This window comes from Pyrgilauda ruficollis, unplaced genomic scaffold (assembly GCF_017590135.1).
Source record: "Pyrgilauda ruficollis isolate IOZ18807 unplaced genomic scaffold, ASM1759013v1 scaffold150, whole genome shotgun sequence".
NCBI lineage: Eukaryota > Metazoa > Chordata > Aves > Passeriformes > Passeridae > Pyrgilauda > Pyrgilauda ruficollis.
In genome coordinates this window covers 280,610-302,543 of record NW_024513655.1, presented here as the reverse complement: position 1 = coordinate 302,543, position 21,934 = coordinate 280,610, and the positions used below count along the sequence as shown (strand labels likewise).

The window sequence follows — 21,934 nt, the reverse complement described above, 5'->3', positions numbered from 1 at the left end:
AACTAAGCAGCCTTTGGACATGGCATGAAAACACCTGCCTGTGCTGCTCTCCTTCCACGATCCCAGCAAGCAGTGACGCCCTCCACCACCCTCATCAGGAGGTGGCAGTCACACCTCCTGACTCTAAGCCACAGAGAGGACACTGGCTGCAGGATTTCTGCCAGGAGAGGTGGGGAGTGATACCTCTACAGCTCTGATCATAAGCTCTTTGCAGGAAGGATCTCACCCCCTCCTGCAGGCTTTTACAGCACCAAATGTGCAACCAAACCCACCAGCATATGTGGCTCTGATGTTGACTGCTGTGATAGAAAATGTGCCCAGTTTTTTTAATGACATCTAATTCACTCTTCATGCCTATCTTATGCAACAAATGAAGCATGCAACCATGGAAAATCATAGGATCCCAGAATGATTTGGCTTCAAAGGAACCTTGAAGACCATTCAGCTCCAGAAACAGGGACATCTTCCACTAGGCCAGGTTCCTCAGAGCCTCATCCAACCTGGCCTTGAAGACTCTGAAGGATAAGGCACCCACAAAAATGGAAGAAAATTACTGGGGAACACAAAAATATGGAAGGAGAGAGCTGTGGGTCACTCCCTGGGGGTAGCTTCTCCTGAAGGGAGAGAAAGGTGTGTGGCAGAGACCTCAGGGTAGGTGAGCTGTGCTCCTCCACAGCACAGGGCCAGCATTTCCCGAGGAAAGGTGATGGGAAGGAAGCAGGGACAGGCACTATTTATAGCAGGGCCGGACATCAGCGTTGTTCTGCACGTGAAACAAAAGGTGCTTCTCTAGCCCAACACTGTCCCCACCTGCATGTCACTGTCAGGGAGGCCAGAGAAGCCCACATACACTCTAGGAGGGAATCAGTGCCATTTATTAGACCAGTTGGGAAAAAAAAGAGGCAGATTTCTGTGTACCAGTCTTCTTTACTGGCTTTTTTTTTGGTAATACCTGTGTTATATAAAGCTTCAACCAACCCAAAGGTCACCTCCAGCCAGGCAAGGCCAGCTGGACCTGTGCATTGAGCAGAGGTCAAACGGGGGGTTGACACTTCCACCCAAGCTGGATGGCCACTTGTGAGGGTGACACCTGCTCCTGGCAGGAGGATGCCCAGCATGGTCACCAGGATTGCCTTGGATGAGCCAAGTGCTGGGCAGGAAGAACCCATAAACCCCATGCAGGCATCACCTGTGGGGCCCAGGGTGCTGCTCCAGGATCCACCAGTTTCAGGAGAAGAGGAAAAGCTGTCCCATGAAAACCAGACCCAGGTGTGCCCAGGACTTTGGGGCCACACCTGCTTCCAAACAACTTAGTGGGACAACCTCTTCTCTTCTTGCAAATCCATTGCATGCCAGCCCTACTTCCATCTTTGGCTGCTACCAATTCCCTTCTAGGAAACCAGACCTTTCTCCCTTGGGTCCAGGCATCCAGAGCTGCTTCCCAGCCCCTTCCCAACCCATGCAACACCAAATGGCCCTGCCAGACTTCTTCTCAGCCTCGCTGCCTCTGATGTCCCATCCACACTCTTGCAATTTTGACTCTCTCCATATCCAGGCGATGTTTTAAACAAAAATCCCATTACTCCCGACTCTTTTGCCCAACATAAAACCTCACCCTGAGGAATTTTTATATCACCTGTGTGGCTCCACCAGCTCTGGAATGGAGCTTTTCTGCCCCAGACTGATGCCTGGGACATTAAGATAATAGCACTGCAATAAAATGTAAACAGCTTTGTGGTCTGTGTTCTGATACAATCTGGGTTTTTTCCTATTCCCTTTCCCCCCCTCCCCATTCCTGCCCTTTTCTTCCCCTATTTCTGTCATGCTTTCCACATAAAATAAACATTCTGAGAGCTAACTCACTGCTAGAAATCAATTTTAAGAAGAAAATGCTCTCTTGGAGCAACTCAAGTGACACTAAAAGGACTAAACCTCCCCTCCCAGTCCCAAATGCACCACAGAGACAAGGGGACACTGAAAACCTCCAGCAGCAAAACAAGTGGCATGGGGAGGGAAAGGTGAAGGAAGGGGATGGGAACCATGTCTTTTCCTTTTAAATAATTACTTAAAAAACTGCTTTTTCACTCCAGCTCCCTGTACTCAGGCCTCTCAGCTTTTTGAAATTGAGATAAATGTGGTTTTCTGGCTAGGATTTGATAGCACTGTGGAGGACTTGGGCAAAAGTGCATACCCTCTGCTCTTTCCATTTTATTTCATTTGTGACTGCTTAGGGCTGAAATGACCGGGCAACTCCTCCAGAATGATGCCAGATCAATTGGATTTTAAGGCTGTTTTCTCTTCCCCTAGGACATTATCCCAGTGCTATTGACCAGGGCTGTATCTCACCCTGTGATCTTCCAACCCCAGCCCAAGGCAGTTTCTTTTGCTGTCTCTCCTTGCCATCTGTGCAGGAGGCAGGGATGCCCTGGAGGACTGAATGCTTCTGTCTGCTGATGGCTTATCTGAAGGGACCAGAAAGAAAAAAGTAACAGACATGCACATCTGTGGTGTTCCCTCCCATCCTTCCAACTGGCAAGATTTTTGGATGGGAGAGAAGAACCAACAAACAGCTCCATGGTTCATCACAGCCTTGGGCATGGGGCTCCAGGCAGAAGACCTCTTGTCCCTGAGGGTCTCCTCTCCCAAAGCATCAAGCACTCTGTATGGCAGAAGAAGGCCAGAGATGGGAACAGGACTCTCTAAACTCCACTGTGGTTCCTGAGAGGAGCCCAGCCCAGTGCTCCAGTTAAGCCCATCTAGCTCAGTCCTGCAACACAGCAGACTTGGTTGTAGCCATGTTTTGGAGATCACAGGGCTGCAACCCAGCTGAAATGAGACCTTTTCCCACCCACCTCGAATAACAAGACTAGACAGGCTTTCTGAATCGTGTACAGCTAAAACGGAGGGAGTCCCCAAAAGGAGAGGAAACAGAGTTTGCTGCTGACAAACCATCCTGCCCACAGAAGAATGTTTCTAGGTTGCCTGAGAAGACTGTTTTTAGCTCTTTTTTTGGTCCCTCAGTGAAGTTTAGGAAAATCAAACCACACAGAGTTAACTACTTTCTAGCTTTTCGTGAGACAAGAAGTGATGCCGAGATTTGAGAACACACTCCAAGATGTCTGCAGGACTTCACCAAAAATGCCCTTTGTGACAGGTCAGGCACAGACTACAGTTTATTCCAGGAGAAAGCACTGGACACTTTTTTTCATGTTCAATCATCTTTCAAAGTCGTGGTTTTAGAACTGCTTTATTGCCCTGGGTGTGTTGTCTCAACTGCATCAGAACGAGTCAGCAGAAATAAATCTGCATGTACAACTAATTCCCTTATTCCTCACTTCTTTTCACATTTAACCATAGTCACGATTCCCATCAAGGACTTTAGATGCCCTCATATAATTGAATATACATTTTACACAATTAAATATCCAATTGACTCGATTAAATTAACTCAGTGGATTGAAATCACCAATGCCACAGGAATTCGGCTGCCTGCACAGCACATCCCCTCCTTCCCACAGACACCTGAGGCTGGCTGTGACCCCCTCTGAACCAAACCATACCCATTTTCCAGGCAGCCCTGAAACTCAGCAAATATTGATTTTTAGTAGAAAAAGAGGAAGCAAATCCCAAGGACTCGAGCTTTTACAGACAACAGATTGCCAGCTGTCTCTTTGAGTACAAGTGGGGGGATCTGGCTATGCAGGAATAAATTCAAGAGAAGGTCCTTAACGCACTCCTGGATCAATGCAGAACACATACCAAAATATTTTCAGGATGTTACTGCTGACATAAGAGTTTATGCATTAACACTGCTGAACAGCAGCACTGTCCAAAGACTCACCACGAGGTGGTTGAGGAAGGTGTGCAACAAAGAAAAGATTTAAAAAAACCCCAAACATTGAAGAGAGTTCACTTACCTCCGGTCGTTTCTCCTCCTTCTGAACAGTTTTTTGGTGTGTGCGATTTCAGCTTCATGAGGCAACGGATGGTAACCCTGTAAACAGAGGGAAAAGCAGCCATCAGCTCCAGGAGGCATCAGCATGGAAGGGGTGAGAGTGAGACAGAGCTGGATACCCAGCACATTAGCATGGTAAAAGAAGCAGCGTCCCAAACATCCTTACAACATCCCAGACCCCAAAAAAGCAGGTCTGAAAATCCACAGATGTGTTGTACCTCTCAGGGCCATTGCAAGGAGCAGGGAATAAAGTTATCTGCAATTTCTGTATAGAAGAAACCACACAGGGCAAATGACTGGATCACATATGTATAAATCCCATACACATGATGCACAAGGAATTCATCCACTTCACACATGACACACTAAGCCATCCAATTTCCCAGAACTGCTTCCTTTGTGTATTTATCCAAATGCCAGCTGAAAAAATGTTTGTAAGGGAAGATGCTCAGCATAATTTTGAGGATGCCTGGGGAAACCAGTAGGAGCCACAGCTGGTACATCTGCTGGGCTGTGCCCTCACCCCAGCAGGAAGGGAACAACCACATCAGAAGCACCTCACTGAGCCAGCCCACCATGAATGAGATGGCTATGCCACCCCTGCAGCAGGGACAGGTGGGATCCACCTTACAGCAAAAAACTGAGGTGACAAGGATTTGCCCAAGCCCAAGATGAAGGAGGGCAGATTTAGATGAGATACTAGGCAGAAATGTTTTACTAGTAATTAGGAAGGAAGTCGTTAATGTGAGGGTGCTGAGGCCCTGGCACAGGGTGCCCAGAGCAGCTGTGGCTGCCCCTGGATCCCTGGCAGTGTCCAAGGCCAGGCTGGATGGGGCTCAGAGCAGCCTGGGACAGTGGAAGGTGTCCCTGCCATGGCAGGGGAGTTGGAACGAGGTGACCTTAAAGTCCCTTCCAACCCAAACCAATCTAGGATTCTATGATTCCAAGACAAGGCAGGGGCAGAGCTGTGTGTTACTCCAGCTGCTGTCTTTCCAGTGCCCTCTTTCCACTGAAGGTGCCGACTCTGACGTGGTCTGTTCATCTGATAAAGGGGCTGCTGTATTTACTATCCTACTATGGGCATGATGAGGCTTTGTTAATGCTCACACAGAACTCTGAGGTTCCTGGATGAAAGGCCCTACGTAAGTGCAAAGTATTATTTATTTTCCAGGGACCACAGAGCTGTCATAACTATAATGAATTTTATTTATGCAGTATTGTCCTTCCCTAGCTGGCAATAAAAGCCCTGTAAAAGTTGCTCTTTTATTTCCATCACCATCTATCTCAGCCTGGAACTCCAGCCACTGCTGGGAATCACCACGTGTGAGGGGCCATGAGGGAGCAGCCTGGGCAAGGGCAAGGGCTGGGTGGGGATGTGCTTCATCTAGCAGCAGCTTTGTGACATTGGCATGACAACATAACACACTGACTTCAGAAAAAAGTCCCTCTCTCTTTGTGTGAAGAGCCTTTGGAAATAGCAGTTGATTTCAGTAGCAGTTACTGAGATAATAGTATTTTGAGTTTCTCCAGGGGAAGATGTAATGGAGGAGAAAAGTTCCTGGGGATGATGAATTTAGGCCAGAGAAGGCATCACCAAATTGAGGAGAGACAGGGTTTATTGTGACCATCCATCCTAAGCAGTGCAAAAAGCCTGGAGGAGCTGCTGCTGCAGGAGCCCTACATCTCCCACAGCAGCTGGAGCCTTCCCATTTGGAGAGCTTCGCTCCTTCAGGCTTCAAGCCATAAGGAACTCACTGAGCCAAAGTATAAAGCCATTAGAAAAGGTCCAAAGGAGAGCTACAATGGTGGTGAGGGGTCTGGAGGGGGCACATGAGAAAGTGTCTGAGAGCACTGTGCTTGTTCAGCTTCAAGAAGAGGAGACTGAGGCCAGACCTCACTGGGGTCTGCAGCTCCTCCCAAGGGACAATTCTGATCTCTGCTCCCTCTGACAGGGATAGGACCCAGGAAACAGCTGGAGCTGTGCCAGGGAGGTTTAGGTTGGATATCAGGGAAAGGCTCTCCCCCAGAGGGTGCTGACACTGCCCAGGCTCCCCAGGGAATGGGCACAGCCCCGAGGCTGCCAGAGCTCCAGGAGCCTTTGGAGACACCCTGCCAGGGATGCTCAGGGTGGGGTTGTTGGGGGACTGTGCAGGACAGGAGTTGGACTGAGTGATCCTGGTGGGTAGCTTCCAACTTCCTAGAATTCCATGATTCTATAATAGCTTAGAATCACCGAATCCCAGAGCAGTTCAGGTTGGAAAGAACCTTAAAGATCATCCAGTTCCAACCCACCTGCCGCTGGCAGGGACCTTCCACCAGACCAGGGTGCTCATACTGAAACTGCTTCACTGCTGAGGGCTATGGTTTGAGTGCTCCTCATCATTCACTTTCCCAACCATTTATTTTCACTGAAGGCATAGGAGGAGCTTGCTATCTCTGAGATCTCTGTTCCTTTCAAAAAAATTACTTGAAATTGGCCAACAGATACCAAAGTGAATGAGGAAAGAAGGGGAAGGAGGAGACACACACAGTCCAACCCCATCAGTACAGCTAGTTTAGGAAATGAGGCTAAAAATAGTACAATAATTAGAGAGGCTGTTTCTAAATGTACTAGCACAGCAGGCTAATGCTTGGGGTGTTTTCAAGAATTTAAGCTGCATTGCAGACACATGTGCAAATACAATTACCTTAGAAAAATGAAACTATCTCCTCTCCACACAAGGACCAATTTCCTCTAGTGAAGACCTCATTAAAGCCTCAGGAGCTGCCTTTCTGCTCATTCCAGCTAGAAACCATAAATACAGTGGTGCATTCCTGCATGTCCTCCTTGCAGAGAAACCCTGTGCTTCCACAGACCTCTACCCACCAGCAGCTGACGTCAACGGGATAAGAGATGAATTAATGACATGGGAATAAGTTCCTAATCCAAGGAGCACTCCTGGACACTGCCTGTGCTTGAATAGAGGAGAACTTTGTGTCCTCATTTACGAAAATCAAACATCTCCTTTCTCCAGCTGAGCAATTCAGTCCTCATCGTGAGACAATGTTTTGGAAAAAAACAGTCACTGATCCCTACTCTTGTCTATTTTGGTGCCTAAACAAAGCTAAATTTGGAAGGGAGAAAAGTCGACTTCTTTTTTTTTTTTTGGTGGCGAGCTGATGCAAAAGGAAATATCAGCAAATTGCAAGTAGGGTGGAGTGGCTGGAGAAGACCAAAGGTGATGGGTGGGTGGGGATAGAATCCCAAGGGCATGGTGAGAGCTTTGATAACACAGCCCTTGTCTGGAGGCTGCTGCCAACCATGGGTTATGCAGGACAGGTGTGGAAGTGCCTTCAGCAGAGCCAGCTCACTGAGGACAACGTGAATCTGAAATGCAGCTCTTCCATCTTTCAGCAGACACACTCCTTCTGAAGTCAAAATCCCTGAACAGAGCCAAAGGAAAACGTCTCTCAAGACAGAAGACCACCCTCTGCTCTGCAGTGGGTCTGCAAGAGGGACTGGTTTTTCTCCTGCTTTGGCCAGAAACACTATCACACTCAGATGCCCATGGTTTTCATAGGCAGGTTTTCAGCTTCTCAGTGGGCAGCAAAATCACATTTAGTCTCTTTTCCACAGGGGTTTTATCTTGTTATTTAGTCACAGGTGGCTGGAGAAGGTAACAAACCAGTATTTCAGTGCTGCTGGTTCTGAAATCAACGGGTGTGGGAAAAGCAAAGCACAAGGAGCCCATGGTCACAGAAAGAATTGCTAATAGGGCTAATTTTCAGTTTTGGAGCTAAACACTTTGTGGTTTGCATGGTGGGAAGCTTGGAGCAGAACCTGAGACGCCCATGGGACTTCTAACGCACATATGTTCCAATTTAAATCATAAACATACATGCTCTAACAAGAAGGGCCAAAAGCTCTGGAAAAGAAGGGTTGTTCAGGAATGGTCTGCCCTCTGGGCCAGTCCTCAAGAGATCAGCTGTGTTGTGACGTGCGTTCACGTTTTTAGATTTTTTGAGGAAAACAACTCTTGGAGAAGGTGATGTCTGGCAAGCTCAGGTGACTGTGGTATGGCCAGCTAGGGAAATCTGTCATCTACTGGAATTGCTGCAAACAGAGGTCACAGGCAGAAAGTTTGAAGGCCATGTGCTCTCTTTTTGAGCTTTACCTTTCTAATGAAGGTGCCTGTCCAACCTTCATCTCTGTCCATCTGCCTGTGGGAATACAAAAAGCTGCTTCCCAGGCACATTTACATCAAAGCTCAATGAAAGAACAAATAAAAAGCTTTCAAGACCTCACTGGCATTCTGCAGCAACCCAAGAGCCTCCACCTCTTTCCCCACTGATACGTGCTCCTCCCCAGCAACATCCCTCTGCTGATCCCACCCCACACTCCAGCCCAGTAACCTGTGGATACTGGCTTGGGAGGGACACGAGGAAGAGAGGCAGGAACAGAGGAGGGAAATGGTTGGGTTTAGTGCTACCCTCCTACAAGAAAGACTTTGCTATGATTTTTCTTATGCCTCCTTTGCAGCAGGATCATCTGAAGAAGCTGGAGGAGAGCACCAGCTTTGCCTTTTTTACTGGGGATGGAAAATTAGTAGAATCTTAGAATTATGTGGGTTGAAAGGGACCTTAAAGACCATCTAGTTCCACCTCTCTGTGAGGAATGGGGCAGCCACAGCTTCTATGTGCCAGGGCCTGCCCACCCTGCCAGCCAGCAATTCCTTCCCAAGATCCCAAAATCTGTGCCTGCCCTGTGGCAGTGGCACCCCCTTCCACAAACAAGGGACAATTTGATTGCAAGAATGAGGCCAAGCTTTTTCCTGCCACTGATTCTTCTGTGACCACCCTGAGGCAGCAAATCACAGCATCTCCTCTGGCATCTGAAATCAAAAGCCTCACAGAAGAGATAGCCCTATCTGGGACCAACCTCACCCTCCCTCCTCCTCTTCTCCACTGCTGCACTCCCAAGTGCAGCTGTTTGTTGCCTGAGGTGGCTGAACTCATGGGTGTTTCACAAAGACTCGAGGGGCTTCTAGGGTTTGGGTTCATTGCTTAATCTGTGTGGTTTTACAGCCTGACTTTCAGATGTGAAACCTCAACCCACAAAGCAACTGCTTTCACTCATAACAACTTATTCCACCTCTTTCACAGATGTTCCCCACGCAGCAGGAACAACCCCTGCTGTGATTGCCAAGCAGGTGAAGACACCTGAATAGGAAATAGCAACACTGAAACCCTGAGAGTGAACAGAAGGCTGAGAAAAGCACTAGACTGATGGAAAAAAACAACACTCAGGTGATGAGAGAAGGAAATGATCTAGCCACAGTGCAGGATCAGTCCCACTGGAGCTTTATCTCAAGAGCCTTTTGTGCCCTCAAGAAACATCCGCCCTTGCTTATCTTAAACAAATGGTTGCAGAAGGCCTGAACTGAACAAACAGGTTATTAGGCCTGAGGTAGGAGCTGGGAGTTTCACTCCGTTTTATTGCACACAAAGTTCAGGGTGGGATTTATTTTCTGGGGGAGTGGGAAGGGTGAGGTGGGGCTGGAATCACTGAGGACGCCCATCTGCCCGTGCAAAGGGAACAACAGAAATTCCGAGGCTGGAGGGAGCATAAAAAGATAAATACGTTGTGGTTCCAGAAATGATCAGCAGAAACCCACCCAGTGAATTGCAACATCCTGCAACAAGGCTTTCATCTGCCTACAGGATGGATTGTCCACGGCAGGGAACTCCAGGACAGCACAGATCTGCAGATATATTTCACTTTTATTGTGCCAGTCCCACAATGATGGTGCCTATGGGGTTGAATGTGCCAATATATTCAGTACAACCATCCCAGCTAGCCCCTTGCACGTGAAAAACATGGCAAGAGTGCCACTGGCAGCATCCCCATCACCTCTGTCCACCCAAGGCTGGCATTTCTGCTGGAGGTGATTCCAATGGAAGGTGTCCCAGCCCATGGCAGGGATTGGAATGAGATGAGCTTCATGGTCCCTTCCAATCCAAATCCTTCTGTGATTCCATGATTCAGTGATACATGAGTATCTGTAAGTCCTGTGGGTATTTCCAGTAGAGCTCTCTCCTCAGAGGCCGCTTTCCTCTTCCTCTTCCAGGAATTCCCATGGCTCTGGTCTGTCACCCACAAGACGTTTTTTTTACATCTTAGAAGGAGAGAGCTGAGGCACAAACCAAAGCCTTGACCTGGTCTGGAGGCCATGGAAGGACACCAAACACTGCCAGGAAGCCACACAGAAATTATTTCCTCTCTGTTAAAATGCAAGTGATAAATCTGTTCCTTTAAATTGCAAGCTATTCATATTTTCCTGTAAGGTGCTTACAATAAGAGTTGCTTCTGAATAAGCAAGCAGTTGATGTTCAACATCTAAGGAATAGAAAGTGCAACAATTTTGCAAAATACTCCCTACAGAAGATAAAAGGCAGGTAAACTCTTGCAGTGCTTGATGGTTATGGCTCTACTACCCTTCCTCACCCACAACATGTGAGTCTTGGCAACCTCCAAGAACACTTTCTTCAACCTCAGTGATTAGAGCCAGGGCTAAATTAAACTACAGAACTGACAAAGAAATTAACTTCCAGCCATCCAGGAGCCAGAAAAGGAGCAAAACTCTCTGAGTTTTGCTATCACTGATCTACAAAGCCCTGTCATGGAGAAGAGATACTCTGTGGGACCGGGATGTGCTGGCCTGATGAATCATGGCATAATGCAACAAGCCCCAGAGAGGCTCCAGGAACATTTGGATAACGTTGTCAGGCACAGGGCGAGATTCTTAGACCTGTCCTGTGCAGGACAAGAGCTGGACTGCAATGATCCTTGTGGGTCCCCTCCAGCTCAGGTCATTCTGCGGTTCTGTGATTCTAAGTAATTCCATGAGAGATGTCCCAGTTTGCAGGATTTATTGGATAACTGCATCTTTGGGGTGTACATCATAAACCACAGATTGCCAGCAGAGGCTGAATGTGTAGCTGCAGTACACATGCCTCAGTGATGAGCACAGTGGAGGAGACTTTAAAAAAAAAACCAAAAACAAAAGGGTGGGATGGCTGTGACTGTGATCAGGACTGTCACAGCTAAACATCACTCCTCAGTTATCACTAAAACCACCTGCAGTATTCCCTGTAGGGCTCTGCCCTTCCCTGCTGGCCCAAGGACACAAACTCCTGGATTCCCATTTGCTGAGTGTGAATGCTCTGGAGTGCACTTCCCACAGAATAATGGGTGTTTTCGTGAACCATAGACTCTACACATGCAGCCCTAGACCCAAAGAGGTATCATTCAGACACTTCTTTTCCCATCACCTCTCCTTGGTGTTTGTTATTGGCTCCTGACAGAGAGCAAACACACAGCTAGAGGCAAGACAGCATTGAAAATACTTGGTGACACAAAATACTTGGTGGCAGCTAAGCTGTCCCACCTCATCCCTCTGCAGCTAGCTCTGGGATGGCACAAAACACACAGAGAAAGGCAGAACAACCTAGCATGAAACTCCCTGTGCGGGGTGAAGGATGCAAATGCAATTAAAGCATTAGAATAATTAGGCAAAGCATCCCAATTAAAGCATGGCCTGAACCTTCCTTGACGCCTTCTGCTGATTACTGACAGTGCATTTTCCGGGGTCTATTTATAACTCTTGGCCCCTGAGCTCCTGAATTATACATAATTCAGAGATAATAAAACTTTAAAAACCAGGACAAAGTCTCCTAGGAGGAACTGTCTCTGCAAACACACAAGTTCAGCCCAGGAGGAGAAGCCCGAGCAGGCCCAGCCATGGCACGGAGACGGGGACAGGCTGGAGACACTGCTGCTCTGAGACAGGGTGCTCCAGACACGCCGACACGGACACACGGTGCCATAGGAAGAGTATAAATAACAGACAAAAGAAATCCCCTTTTGTTACCAGAATCCGCAAATCCCAAATCAGTTACAAGCTGACTTAGGAAATGGAGCTTTTTCCCATGTTGTAGCAAAATGGGAACAATACTTTGCGAGTGGAAGTAACTCTAATTGTTTTAACTGATGTTATTTTAGTGTTGTTTAGGTTTATTGTTTATTTGTATGTATTTCCTCTACCCTGGTCAGGCTTAAAAACAAACTGTACTGTCAGCAGTAAAGCATCCCATCCATAAATAAATACATTTATCCAGTAAGTATAGTTATAACCACACCATTGCTTGGAGTCCTTAAATGCAGATTATTTAAAGAACCACTAAAATAAATCACACTGATGACCTGCGTTTGCTTTTCCCTGGAAAAAGGAGCCTTTTTCAGCTAATATTGGGAATAAATACTGCCCACATCACTTGTGACCAGGAGGCACCACACGTGGTGTTTGGTGGCCAGTCTGTCCAGGTAGCCCAAGCTCATCCTGAGAAATGGTTGCACTACTCTGAAAAGCTTTTTTTACATTTTCCTTGGCTTGCACCAGCTTGGGGGTGAGGGAGGAATGGCTTTGCTATTGGAATATTTATAATTTGAGCTATTGCAGCTATTTCTGGGACCTCACTCTTCTTTAAAACATACATTTCCTTTTAATCTGTCATGTCCCACAGTCTGGTTTTTCCTGTCCCTTGTGCTCTTCAGAGCCCACCACCCCCATTTGTGCACCTCAGCATCCTGCTTGACCACGTCTCTCCAGCTGAGATGAAGTGAGGTGGGATGGCAGGAGGTCCCTCAACACCTCCCCAGTGTTCCATCCTCACAACGAGGACACCCACAGGCAGAACTGGGATAAATTCTTAAGGTGACCCATAAACACACCTGATAGGGCCTCAGGGAGTTTAGGAAGCTCTAAGCTCAAAAACTTCTGTGCTATGCTCAGTGTTGGTACAGCCTCCTCTGGCCAGGTATGCTTGAACCTCAGTTTTGCTCCCAGGTGATATGGGCCACATCCAAGAATATTTTCACTTCATTACTCTTCAAAAAAAGGTGTATTTTCCATGCCCATCTGTGCAATCCCCCAGAACCAGGAATCAGGCATCTGCTCGTCTTTTTTGTCAGACCAGGGCTTCAGCCTGAAGGAGCGTCAAGATCCTGCAAGCTCCTGGGATATGGGACAGTGCAACAGTTATGAAACACCTTATTTATAAAGTGACAACTTCACAGCCTTACACATAACAGGTGGCTTCTTTTTTCTTTTGCCATGGGCAGATCCAGAGGCAATAGGAGAACTTTCTCAGTGCTCAGTCCCTGGCACTTCCCACTGGACACCTTCCAAGTGCATGGAGTTTTTCAACACCATCAGATTGCAAGATTGCAAGCAATAGTTTATAATTCAACAAGCAAGCTTTTTTTTTTTTTTTTTTTTTTTTAAACATGATCCATATCCCTATAATCCATATGCTGCACTATCAAAGCAAATGGGAATTTTGGCATCAACTTGAATATTGTCACGGTAGTGTCAGCCCCTCTTGGCCCACCAGTGGACATTTTTCACAGACCTTCATGGCTAAAGCATGGTCCTTGCCTTTCCTTTGCCAAGTTCCTTGTGTTGTGCTGGAAACATTCTCACACAACAGATATTCCTGTCTGCAGTTGGCTGAAGACAGACCAATGTACTTTCCTCAGGACTATGCCACCAAGAGATGTCTTTTCTCCTCTCTGAAGTTGCTGCTTAGCCTAATTCAGCCCAGAGAAATCATGTGAGGATCCCACGTCTCTGTCACCCTTGCTTGGGAAATATTCCAGTGTGCACATGCCAATTTAATCCTATAAAAGCACTACTATTCCCTTTGAAAAGTCACAGTCCTTCATGGGAGTGTGGGCTGTGCAACACAAGGGTCTTGGGAAAGGAAAACTGGGCTCCTTGCCAGTTTACTGGCAGTTTGTACCTGGGGAGAAGAAACTGCTCCTTGAGCATCCATCTGATCCCTCCCAGGATTTTCCTGTTATGCATTGAGGATCTAGGATTCCTCCTGCTGTAATGGGCTTTAATGCAGGGAAAAGCTCAGAAAACATTGTGCACTTGCCACAGGGTATCAATAATATCACATCACCTATCAACTACACTGGTGGTTTTTCACTGACCTTCTGCAGATCTCTGTGAGACACAGCCTACTTTGAACAGTAAAACAGAGATAAGTAAGAAAGGCATGCTTGTAGCTGCTTTACATCAGTGTCCAAATGTGACACTGAAAACAGATCTGGCATCTCCACCAAGAAAAGAATCCTCAAAAATTGTTTTATACCCAAAATCGATAGAGGACAAGTAGCAGGATGGCCATATTGGCTCTCCTGAGTCCTGCAAAGTCCAAATCTCAAACATGACATCACCAAAGACTGTGCATCATACATCAGCTCTCCTGCCAGAGAAAGCATAACTTACAGTTGCTTTTGTGATGAGTGCCAGCTGCTGGGTGAAGCCTCTTCAATTAATTTCATATTGGTCACAAGGATGCACCTCCAGGTGTTTTGCAAGATCCAAGTGGGGACAAAAAACATTAGATTGAGGTTGGATATTAGGGAAAATTTCTGCATGGAAAGGGTTGTCAAACATGGAAGAGGGCTGCCCAGGGCAGGCTTTTAAACATCCTTGGAGTGTGGATGTGGCACTGAGGGACAAGGGTCAGCGGTGGTCTTGGCAGTGCTGGGGGAATGGCTGGACTCAGTGATCTTACGAGTTTTTTCCAACCTAAACCATTCTATGATTCCATAAAAATCAGCACCAAAACTCAAGAAGCCACACAACTCCTGGATACGTTTTCATATGTCAAGTGACCAACACCAAAGACATTGCTTACTGGGATGTCCTGGGTCATGTTGCCCCTTCTCACTACAGTTTTTTCAGCTGCTTTCTAATCTCCTTGATGCCTTTGTAGCTGGTAGAATCAGGCCTGTGATGGGCTCAGCTCCAGAAGCTGGAAAGGGTCTCTGAGATAGTGGCCACCAAGACTGGAATGGGCAGTGAGCAGAACAGGGCATGACAGGAAAACTGCAGATGCATTTAGTGATTACAAAGCTGGAAGGAGACACCAAACCGCTTGCCACCAGAGAGATGGCAATTTTGGGAACCAACACAACCCCCGTGTCCATTCAGCCAGCTCCATCCTCTGCCCAGGACTCCTGCCCACCTCCATCAGCAACACAGCCACAAGCATCCTACAGATTCTCTGCCTCCAAACTGGCTCTGAAATCACAGAGGGACTCTACAGGAGCCCTAGGATGCGAAATGAGTTCTCCCAAGCTACACTTCATGCTCACCTGAGGAGATCTCCTGTGCCCTTAAATTAGGAAGACAAGTATCTCACTGGAAGCAGTTTTATACATCCTGACTGGCATTCAAACATAGCTAAAGAAGGAAGCATTTAGGTGAGAGATTAGGAAGGATTTCTTTGTGAGGTGGTGAGGCCCTGGCACAGGGTGCCCACAGAACCTGTGGCTGCCCCATCCCTGGAAGTTCCAGGCCAGGTTGGACTGGGTTTGGAGCATGCTGGGGAAGGTGTCCCTTCCCATGGCATGGGGTTGGAATGAGATGGTGTCTGAAGTCCCTTCCAACCCAAGCCTTCTATGATTCTGTGATGCTGCTCTTTGCCCACTTCATTTACCCATGTACAAGATGCTAAAGGCACATGGGGCCCTTTCTCCTGCCTGCACCTCTGCTGGGATTGCAGACAACCCAGTGAGCCAGGACCTCTCAATCCTGCCCTTCCCAAAACCAAGTCATTAGACATCTGTGACTGTGCTTGGCAGGCTCAACCTTTCTCTCCTTATCACTGCCAGAAATTATTCATTTAACATCCCTGGCCTTCTGCCAGCAAAAGCACGGTGTGAGGAGCAGAACCATCTCCTCCGCTCCTCCTGTGAACCAAAGCAACAAAAGTGAGGCTCTTACTCAAGCAAATTTAAAAAAAAAAATTCCCACCAGCTAAGAAAAGCTGGAGGTTAATATAAATTCCATGGGTTTGAGGGGGAAATGGAGCTGTGTTCAAAGACTCGATGGCTAACCATGCTTCCTCAGTCTGGCAACTGCCCGCTCCCCCGGCAGAGTTATTGAGGAAGTTAGATGAGTGCTGTATTTGTTCCAGCTGCAGATTTCCCTTAACCCCTGGTAGTGGTGTTTTCAAAAAACACAGGTCTTGTTTTCTTCATGGCAGTTTTTCATTTTTGTGCGTGCCACAGCTATAGTTATTAGCTTTAAGTGCTGTCATTTGTAGATTAAAACTGAAGAAAAAAAAATCCCGTTGCCATTCTAAGAAGTCCAGGCTGGATGAGCAAAACGAGGGATTAGAAGAAGGCTTTCAGGAATTAGCTTGGAACAGGAAAGAAGAAGATAAAGACATTATAAAAGCTTCTGCTAATACAGGAGTCTTTTTTGTTGTGTTAATGCAGCCACACAAATTCCTATGAAGATTTATTAGTCAGGTCATAGAATCTGCTCTCCTTCCTTCTTTGATGATAAAATCAAGAATATTTTCCTCCACTAACATGCTCCTTTCTCTCAACAGGGAGGAAATAAATTACATACTTTCCCAAGACTGTGCTTTTGATATACAGAAGGCTACAGGTGAGGCTGATGCCTTCAGACCAGAGAAACAGATGCTGAAATTCAGGTACCTGTTTAGAAGCTGCACTGTTTGGATGCTCCCTGCAAGGTGAGCACAGCCTCAAGTCTGTGGTACCCAACACTTGGTGGAGCTGGGATACACAGTACTGTCCCCCTCGAGCATCCCAGACCTGCCAGCACCCGCTGTCCCATGGAACTTCAGTCCAGCAAAGCACTTACTTTATGCGATTCTGCTCCTAAGTCTACTATTTGCCTTGGCCTGCAGCCAGCCAAGCACTTAGGCACATGCTTAAACTTAAGCACAAGAGTAAACAGATTGAAGTCAGAGGGACTTAAAATTAAGCACATATTTCAAGGATTTGCTGGATAAGGGCCTTAACCCTGGTGTGCAGCATTTAACTGGGATGATTCCCAGCTGATTAGCTCCCCCTTTTCCTCGACCTCCCCTCCACTGGACCGGGAAACAAACGGTTTCTGTTTTGCCACTATGCTAAAGGCCTGGCTTAAAGAAACCTTGTCAAGCCTCCAGGCAAGCATGTCTTTCTTTAATTATACCTGCCTGTGAAATACCTTCCAGAAATCCCCACCCAAACAAAGCCTCAGGAAAGGAAATAACGGAAATTCTTGATGGTTTCCACGGGGGAAGCTATCCTAACCAGTGAGACGAGGCGCACGTAAGATGAGGCTGATGACTGTTCCTACTGTACACAGCTCCCAGCACAGGGAGACTCCTTAAAGCTCCAGCAGAAACTCCCAACTACCTCAGCCCTTACCTCCCAGGGCAGGATGCTCCCTGAACCTGTCCCCTGGACGTGTCTTTTTGCACGTGTTAAGATCTGAAAAGCTGTTTGGTAACCACACATGGGAAGAAGAGAGATGGGGAAACACAAAATCCATGAAACCACCCCAGCAAACTGCAGCACCCAATGGGGAATCTTTCAAGATGCCAAATAGCTTCCAAGGGGCTGGAAGACACTTTGCAGGATGGGGGTATGGTTTGCCATTCTACGCCCTTTCACATGGGCTTTTAAACTTTGTTTTGATTGCATCTACCCATGGTAGGACGTTATTGGCTGTGGGTAGGTAGGCAGGTCTGGCATGGTGAAACCCCTCTTGGCAAACAGGCAGCCACTCCAAACAGCTGTCACAGGCAAGTTGTCAACAGAACAGAAAAGCAAAAGATTAGAAACCTGGACAGAGAAGATGGAGATTTTCTGTGGATTTCTTCAGAAACAGGACTACTCTCATCAAGGAGCACCAGCTTGCCAGGACTTGAGAGTGGACTAAGGCACCATCACCAAGTCCCACTCTCATGCCTTGCCTGTCCCCCTATAATCCACTTCTAACCATGCTCTGCTGCATTATTCTCTGCTCCTGAACAGTCAGTCATTCCAAACAGGACTTTAACTTCTGATTTACCTCTGCTAAACATAGCAAAAGCACCAAATAACCAAGTGCCTTCAGATAAGCAAGATGCCTGTAAAAGATGCCTGGATTCCTCCATCCAAACTGCAAATCACTCTAGGCGACTACTAAATCATTCATTTTCATATGCAGAAAGACTTCTGTGCTGTCCAAACACCCTGTTTTTTAATACAACCTAATCTCAGGAAAACTACCTTAGATCTCACAGAAAAGCACAGCCACCAGTTGCTGCACTACAGCCTTGCCCTTCCTGAACTAACAATTCTCAGAATCTGAGGACTTGAAGAATAAATTCATGCTCTGCCTTGTATGCAAATCATGCCAGGAAAAGATGCAGCAAGTAGAAGCCAAACAAGGCAGTTTTTTTCTCCCTCATACAGGAATGTCAGGATGATCAAGTAGTCCCGCAACTCCACCTCTAACTCAGCAGGTTCCCAGCCTTAGGTACACTTGCCACCCTTGGAGCTACTTTAATTTTGTGGCCTTGCTGGCCATGGGCAGCTGGGCACAGGTTCTCTGGAATATAAGCAAAGGAGCTGTGTTTTGGAATTCTGTCACACTTCACCTGCCCTCCACTGAGGTCAACAAAGCCAATGTAATTATCACTTATACTTGTAAGCACCACCAAAATCCTGGAGCTAGACTCTGTGTGCAGAGATCAGAGAGCTGCTCCAGCACCAGGAGAAAAGGCTGAAAGAAGAACCTGCACCTTTCTTGCTTTTTCCTTCAAACATGAGCATTAGTAAAAAAAGAAAAAGAGTTTAAAAACCAAATCTGTTTGCCTAAGCACTTAAAAATGGAAGTACAAATGGTTTTCCTTTCAGCTAAAGGCAAGTGTGTAACCCATGTAGTCCAACACCGACACTGCAAGAGGGGTGGGCGTGAGGCCCTGAATTCCACCCTGGCCATGAGTGTTCTCCCCATTCCCACAGAATTCCAGGCAAGACATGGGACAACTCTCTGCCACCTCTGACAGGCTTTCATAACCATGTTTGGTCTGGCTTCAGCTCTTGGGGGACTTGCAGGAGAAGAGGAGTTTCCAGCCGCCCGCCCTGCCGAGGGGAAAGAGGAGCCGTCGCGGCGCTCCTCGGATCATGTCAGGTCGCACGTACGTTTGAATTCGGCCACCGCGTTCTCAGCGGCCAGGAGCAATCTCGCGGCGCCTGCTTCCTCCGCCGCTCGCAGAGCTGATCCTCAGGAAAGCTCTGTAGTGCGAGGAAATCCTGGCCATCGCCAGCGCAGCGTTATCGACGCGGCGAGGAGATAATAACGGCAGGAACTGCCTTATGGCGAGATCGGCACCGCCATCCACGCGGCCGCGCGGTGCCAAGGGCCCGCGAGCCGGGACGCGGCCAGGAGAGGTCAGGCATGCTGCTAGATGGTTAATTGTGTCAAAAAAAAAAAAAAAAGGTGGGTTCCTACAACTCGATGAGAATGAGATGCTCTCCCTCTGGCAAATGCATCAGGATTTCAGTGTATGATGTGGCTTCCTGCGTTGAACTTGACTTCTCTTAGAAGGCCACAGGTCCCACCTTCTCCTTTGGGAGGAGATACCATCTAGCCTGGCAGATAACACCTGGAAAGACAATCACTATTCATGGTGGCAGAACCTAGCATGGGCAGCAAGTTTTGTGACTGCTCTGGACTCATGAGAAACACCACAGAAACCTCAGCAGCCCTCTGAGCAGTGTACGGCCTCATTCCTGGAGAGATGCAGGTGGTCCTCGTGACAGACAGGACTGGTGGGCACATTGGTGTGGCCCCACAGCACCTCTTGAACACCTTTTACCCTAGGGATTGCTGGCTCAGACCTTCATGGTTTGTGATATATATCTGAGGAGTAAATAATTAAAAGTACTGGCTTGAAAAACCGAGTGCTGCCAGGTGGTGGTGAATCCCTGGAACAACCATAACATGTCAAGCAGCTGGGCCTCCTTCAACCCCATCCTTGCTGGAGACTGCACACCTGCAGCAGCACACAGGCCTTGCACCTGCACTATGGGAGCAGCAGAAATTCCCCCTCTCAGACAAGCCAAAAAATGGAGGAAGTGCAGGGCTGGTGGGACATGAGGGTTCACCTTCCCTGGGTGTGGATTTGGCCACATGTTGAGCAAGTGGGGAAGATGCTGCAGTGGCATCGAAGGAGCACCTAGGCAGGGTAAGGGGACGGATTTCCCCCCACCATGAGAAACACCCATTGGTAACTTCTCCAGGCATAACAGTGCACCAGAAATAGATCTCCTCTGAGACTTCATTTTGTTTTCTCTTTCTTCTTTTTTTTCCTTTTCGCAGGATTACTGAGTTCGCAGAGTCTCTCTTTAATGTCACATGTGTGGCTCAGGTCCCTCAGGCCCCAGCAGAAACAGCCTGGGATATTTGCACAGACCCCTCACAATGGAAGGAAGAGGGTGTAGGAGGGAGGATCAGGCTGCTGACCCCTTTATTGTTCTTGGGCCAGAAGAAAGCTTCCTCCTGGCTTAAGAACCACGGCGCTGAAAAAGTTTTCCAGCCAAAACGAGTCAGATGGAGTCACTGGGTGGTGGTTTTTATTATTTTTTTTTTTTCTTTCTCCTTCCCCTGCCTCCCCCTTCGGTCAAGCGACGGGGAGTCACAGGGTTGTGCTCCATTCACAAAATACCTGCTGCACATCACGTAGTCCTTCCCCCCGACGGTGGGGAAAAGTGCTGTAACCCAAGTAAACGAAAATAAACCTTTTTTTTTTTTTCTTTCTCTGCAGATTTGAAAAAAAAAAAAAAGAAAGAAAAAAGGGAAGAAAGGACCCTGCTCCCAGACTGACGCCTCCAGCATGCGCCCGCCAGGGAAGGGGTAGGCGGAGGGGGGAAACAAGACGAAGATATGAAAGAAAACAAAAACAGCAAATTCTGCTCTGAAAGGATTAAATGGAGGTTTTCCAAAAAAACACCCCGCCATTATATAACGAGGCTTAGCTCGGAGTCACCGGGGTCACACGATGCAGCAGACTGGAAAAACCAAAGTGCAGTGTAGCCTTTTAATTGTTAAGCCAACCATAAAAAAAAAATAAAACAGAAAACCGATATTGTGATCGCACAACACGAAGTGGCCACTCACATATTGATGGTCAGGGTACTTTTTTAGCCCCTTTTCTCTTTCTGGCTGAAATACCATTTCAGTGTGAGCCTGACTCCGTGCCTTTGTGCTTATCGGGGTGGTGACCTGCCGTGCCGGGACGCTGCTGGCTCAGGGAGCACAGGGACTGCACCGCCTCCCGAAGCACTGAGGCACACGGGGCTGGATTTGCTCTGACAGCAAAATAAAGCACCACTGGAAACTTATCACAGCAATCCAGGTATCAAATAACACCACTGAGCTTCCAGATCAAGATCTGCATGCAAGGAGATGATCTTTTAGCAGCATGTTGGTTGCACCTAGGAGAGCAGCCACCATCCACAGCCACCTGCCTAGTCCCCACACTCTCCATAACCTTCAGCCTGAGTTGGTTGTTACAATCACAGGCAATCCTGAAGCTTCTTCATCCCTGATGTCTCCCAGCACTGTCTATACCAGAGACAGACTCATGCAATTATAGAACCATTTAGGTTGGAAAAGACCTCTCTAAAGTCATCAGGCCCAACCATTCCCCCCAGCACTGTTCAGCCCACCACCAACCCAAGTCCCCAAATGCCACATCCACATGGCTTTTAAGTCCCCCCAGGGATAAGGACTCTACCACTGCACTGGTCAAGCCATTTCCATGTTTAACAGCCCGTTGCATTAAGAAATTTTTCCCTAATATCCAACTAAACCTCCCTTGGTGCAACTTGAGGCTGTTTCCTTGTTCTATTGCTCGTTACAGAGAGAGAACAGACTGACTCTCCCCTGCAACACCCTCCTGCCAAGCAGCTGTAAGATCCTGGATGCAGGGCTGAACAAACTCCATGGGCAAGAGGGATGGGAGCAACCCAAATAAGAAGAAAACTTTGGAAAACCAAACTTTCACTAACCACAGGCCCAATGGCTGGAGCAGAGCAGCCACTGTTGTCTTTCTGTGGTATTCCCAGGG

The 21,934-nt window shown here is 47.5% G+C and overlaps 1 protein-coding gene across 3 annotated transcripts in view; it reads right to left on the bottom strand.

Annotated features, from left to right (window-relative positions):
* Positions 1-21,934, bottom strand: part of CTIF (cap binding complex dependent translation initiation factor) — a 145,083-nt gene that overhangs the window by 63,945 nt on the left and 59,204 nt on the right. For all 3 annotated transcript variants that reach the window (XM_041461661.1, XM_041461663.1, XM_041461664.1), the window contains one exon: positions 3,918-3,994. In XM_041461661.1, coding sequence (XP_041317595.1) covers positions 3,918-3,994 — 77 coding nt within the window. The remainder of the gene's footprint in view (positions 1-3,917; positions 3,995-21,934) is intronic.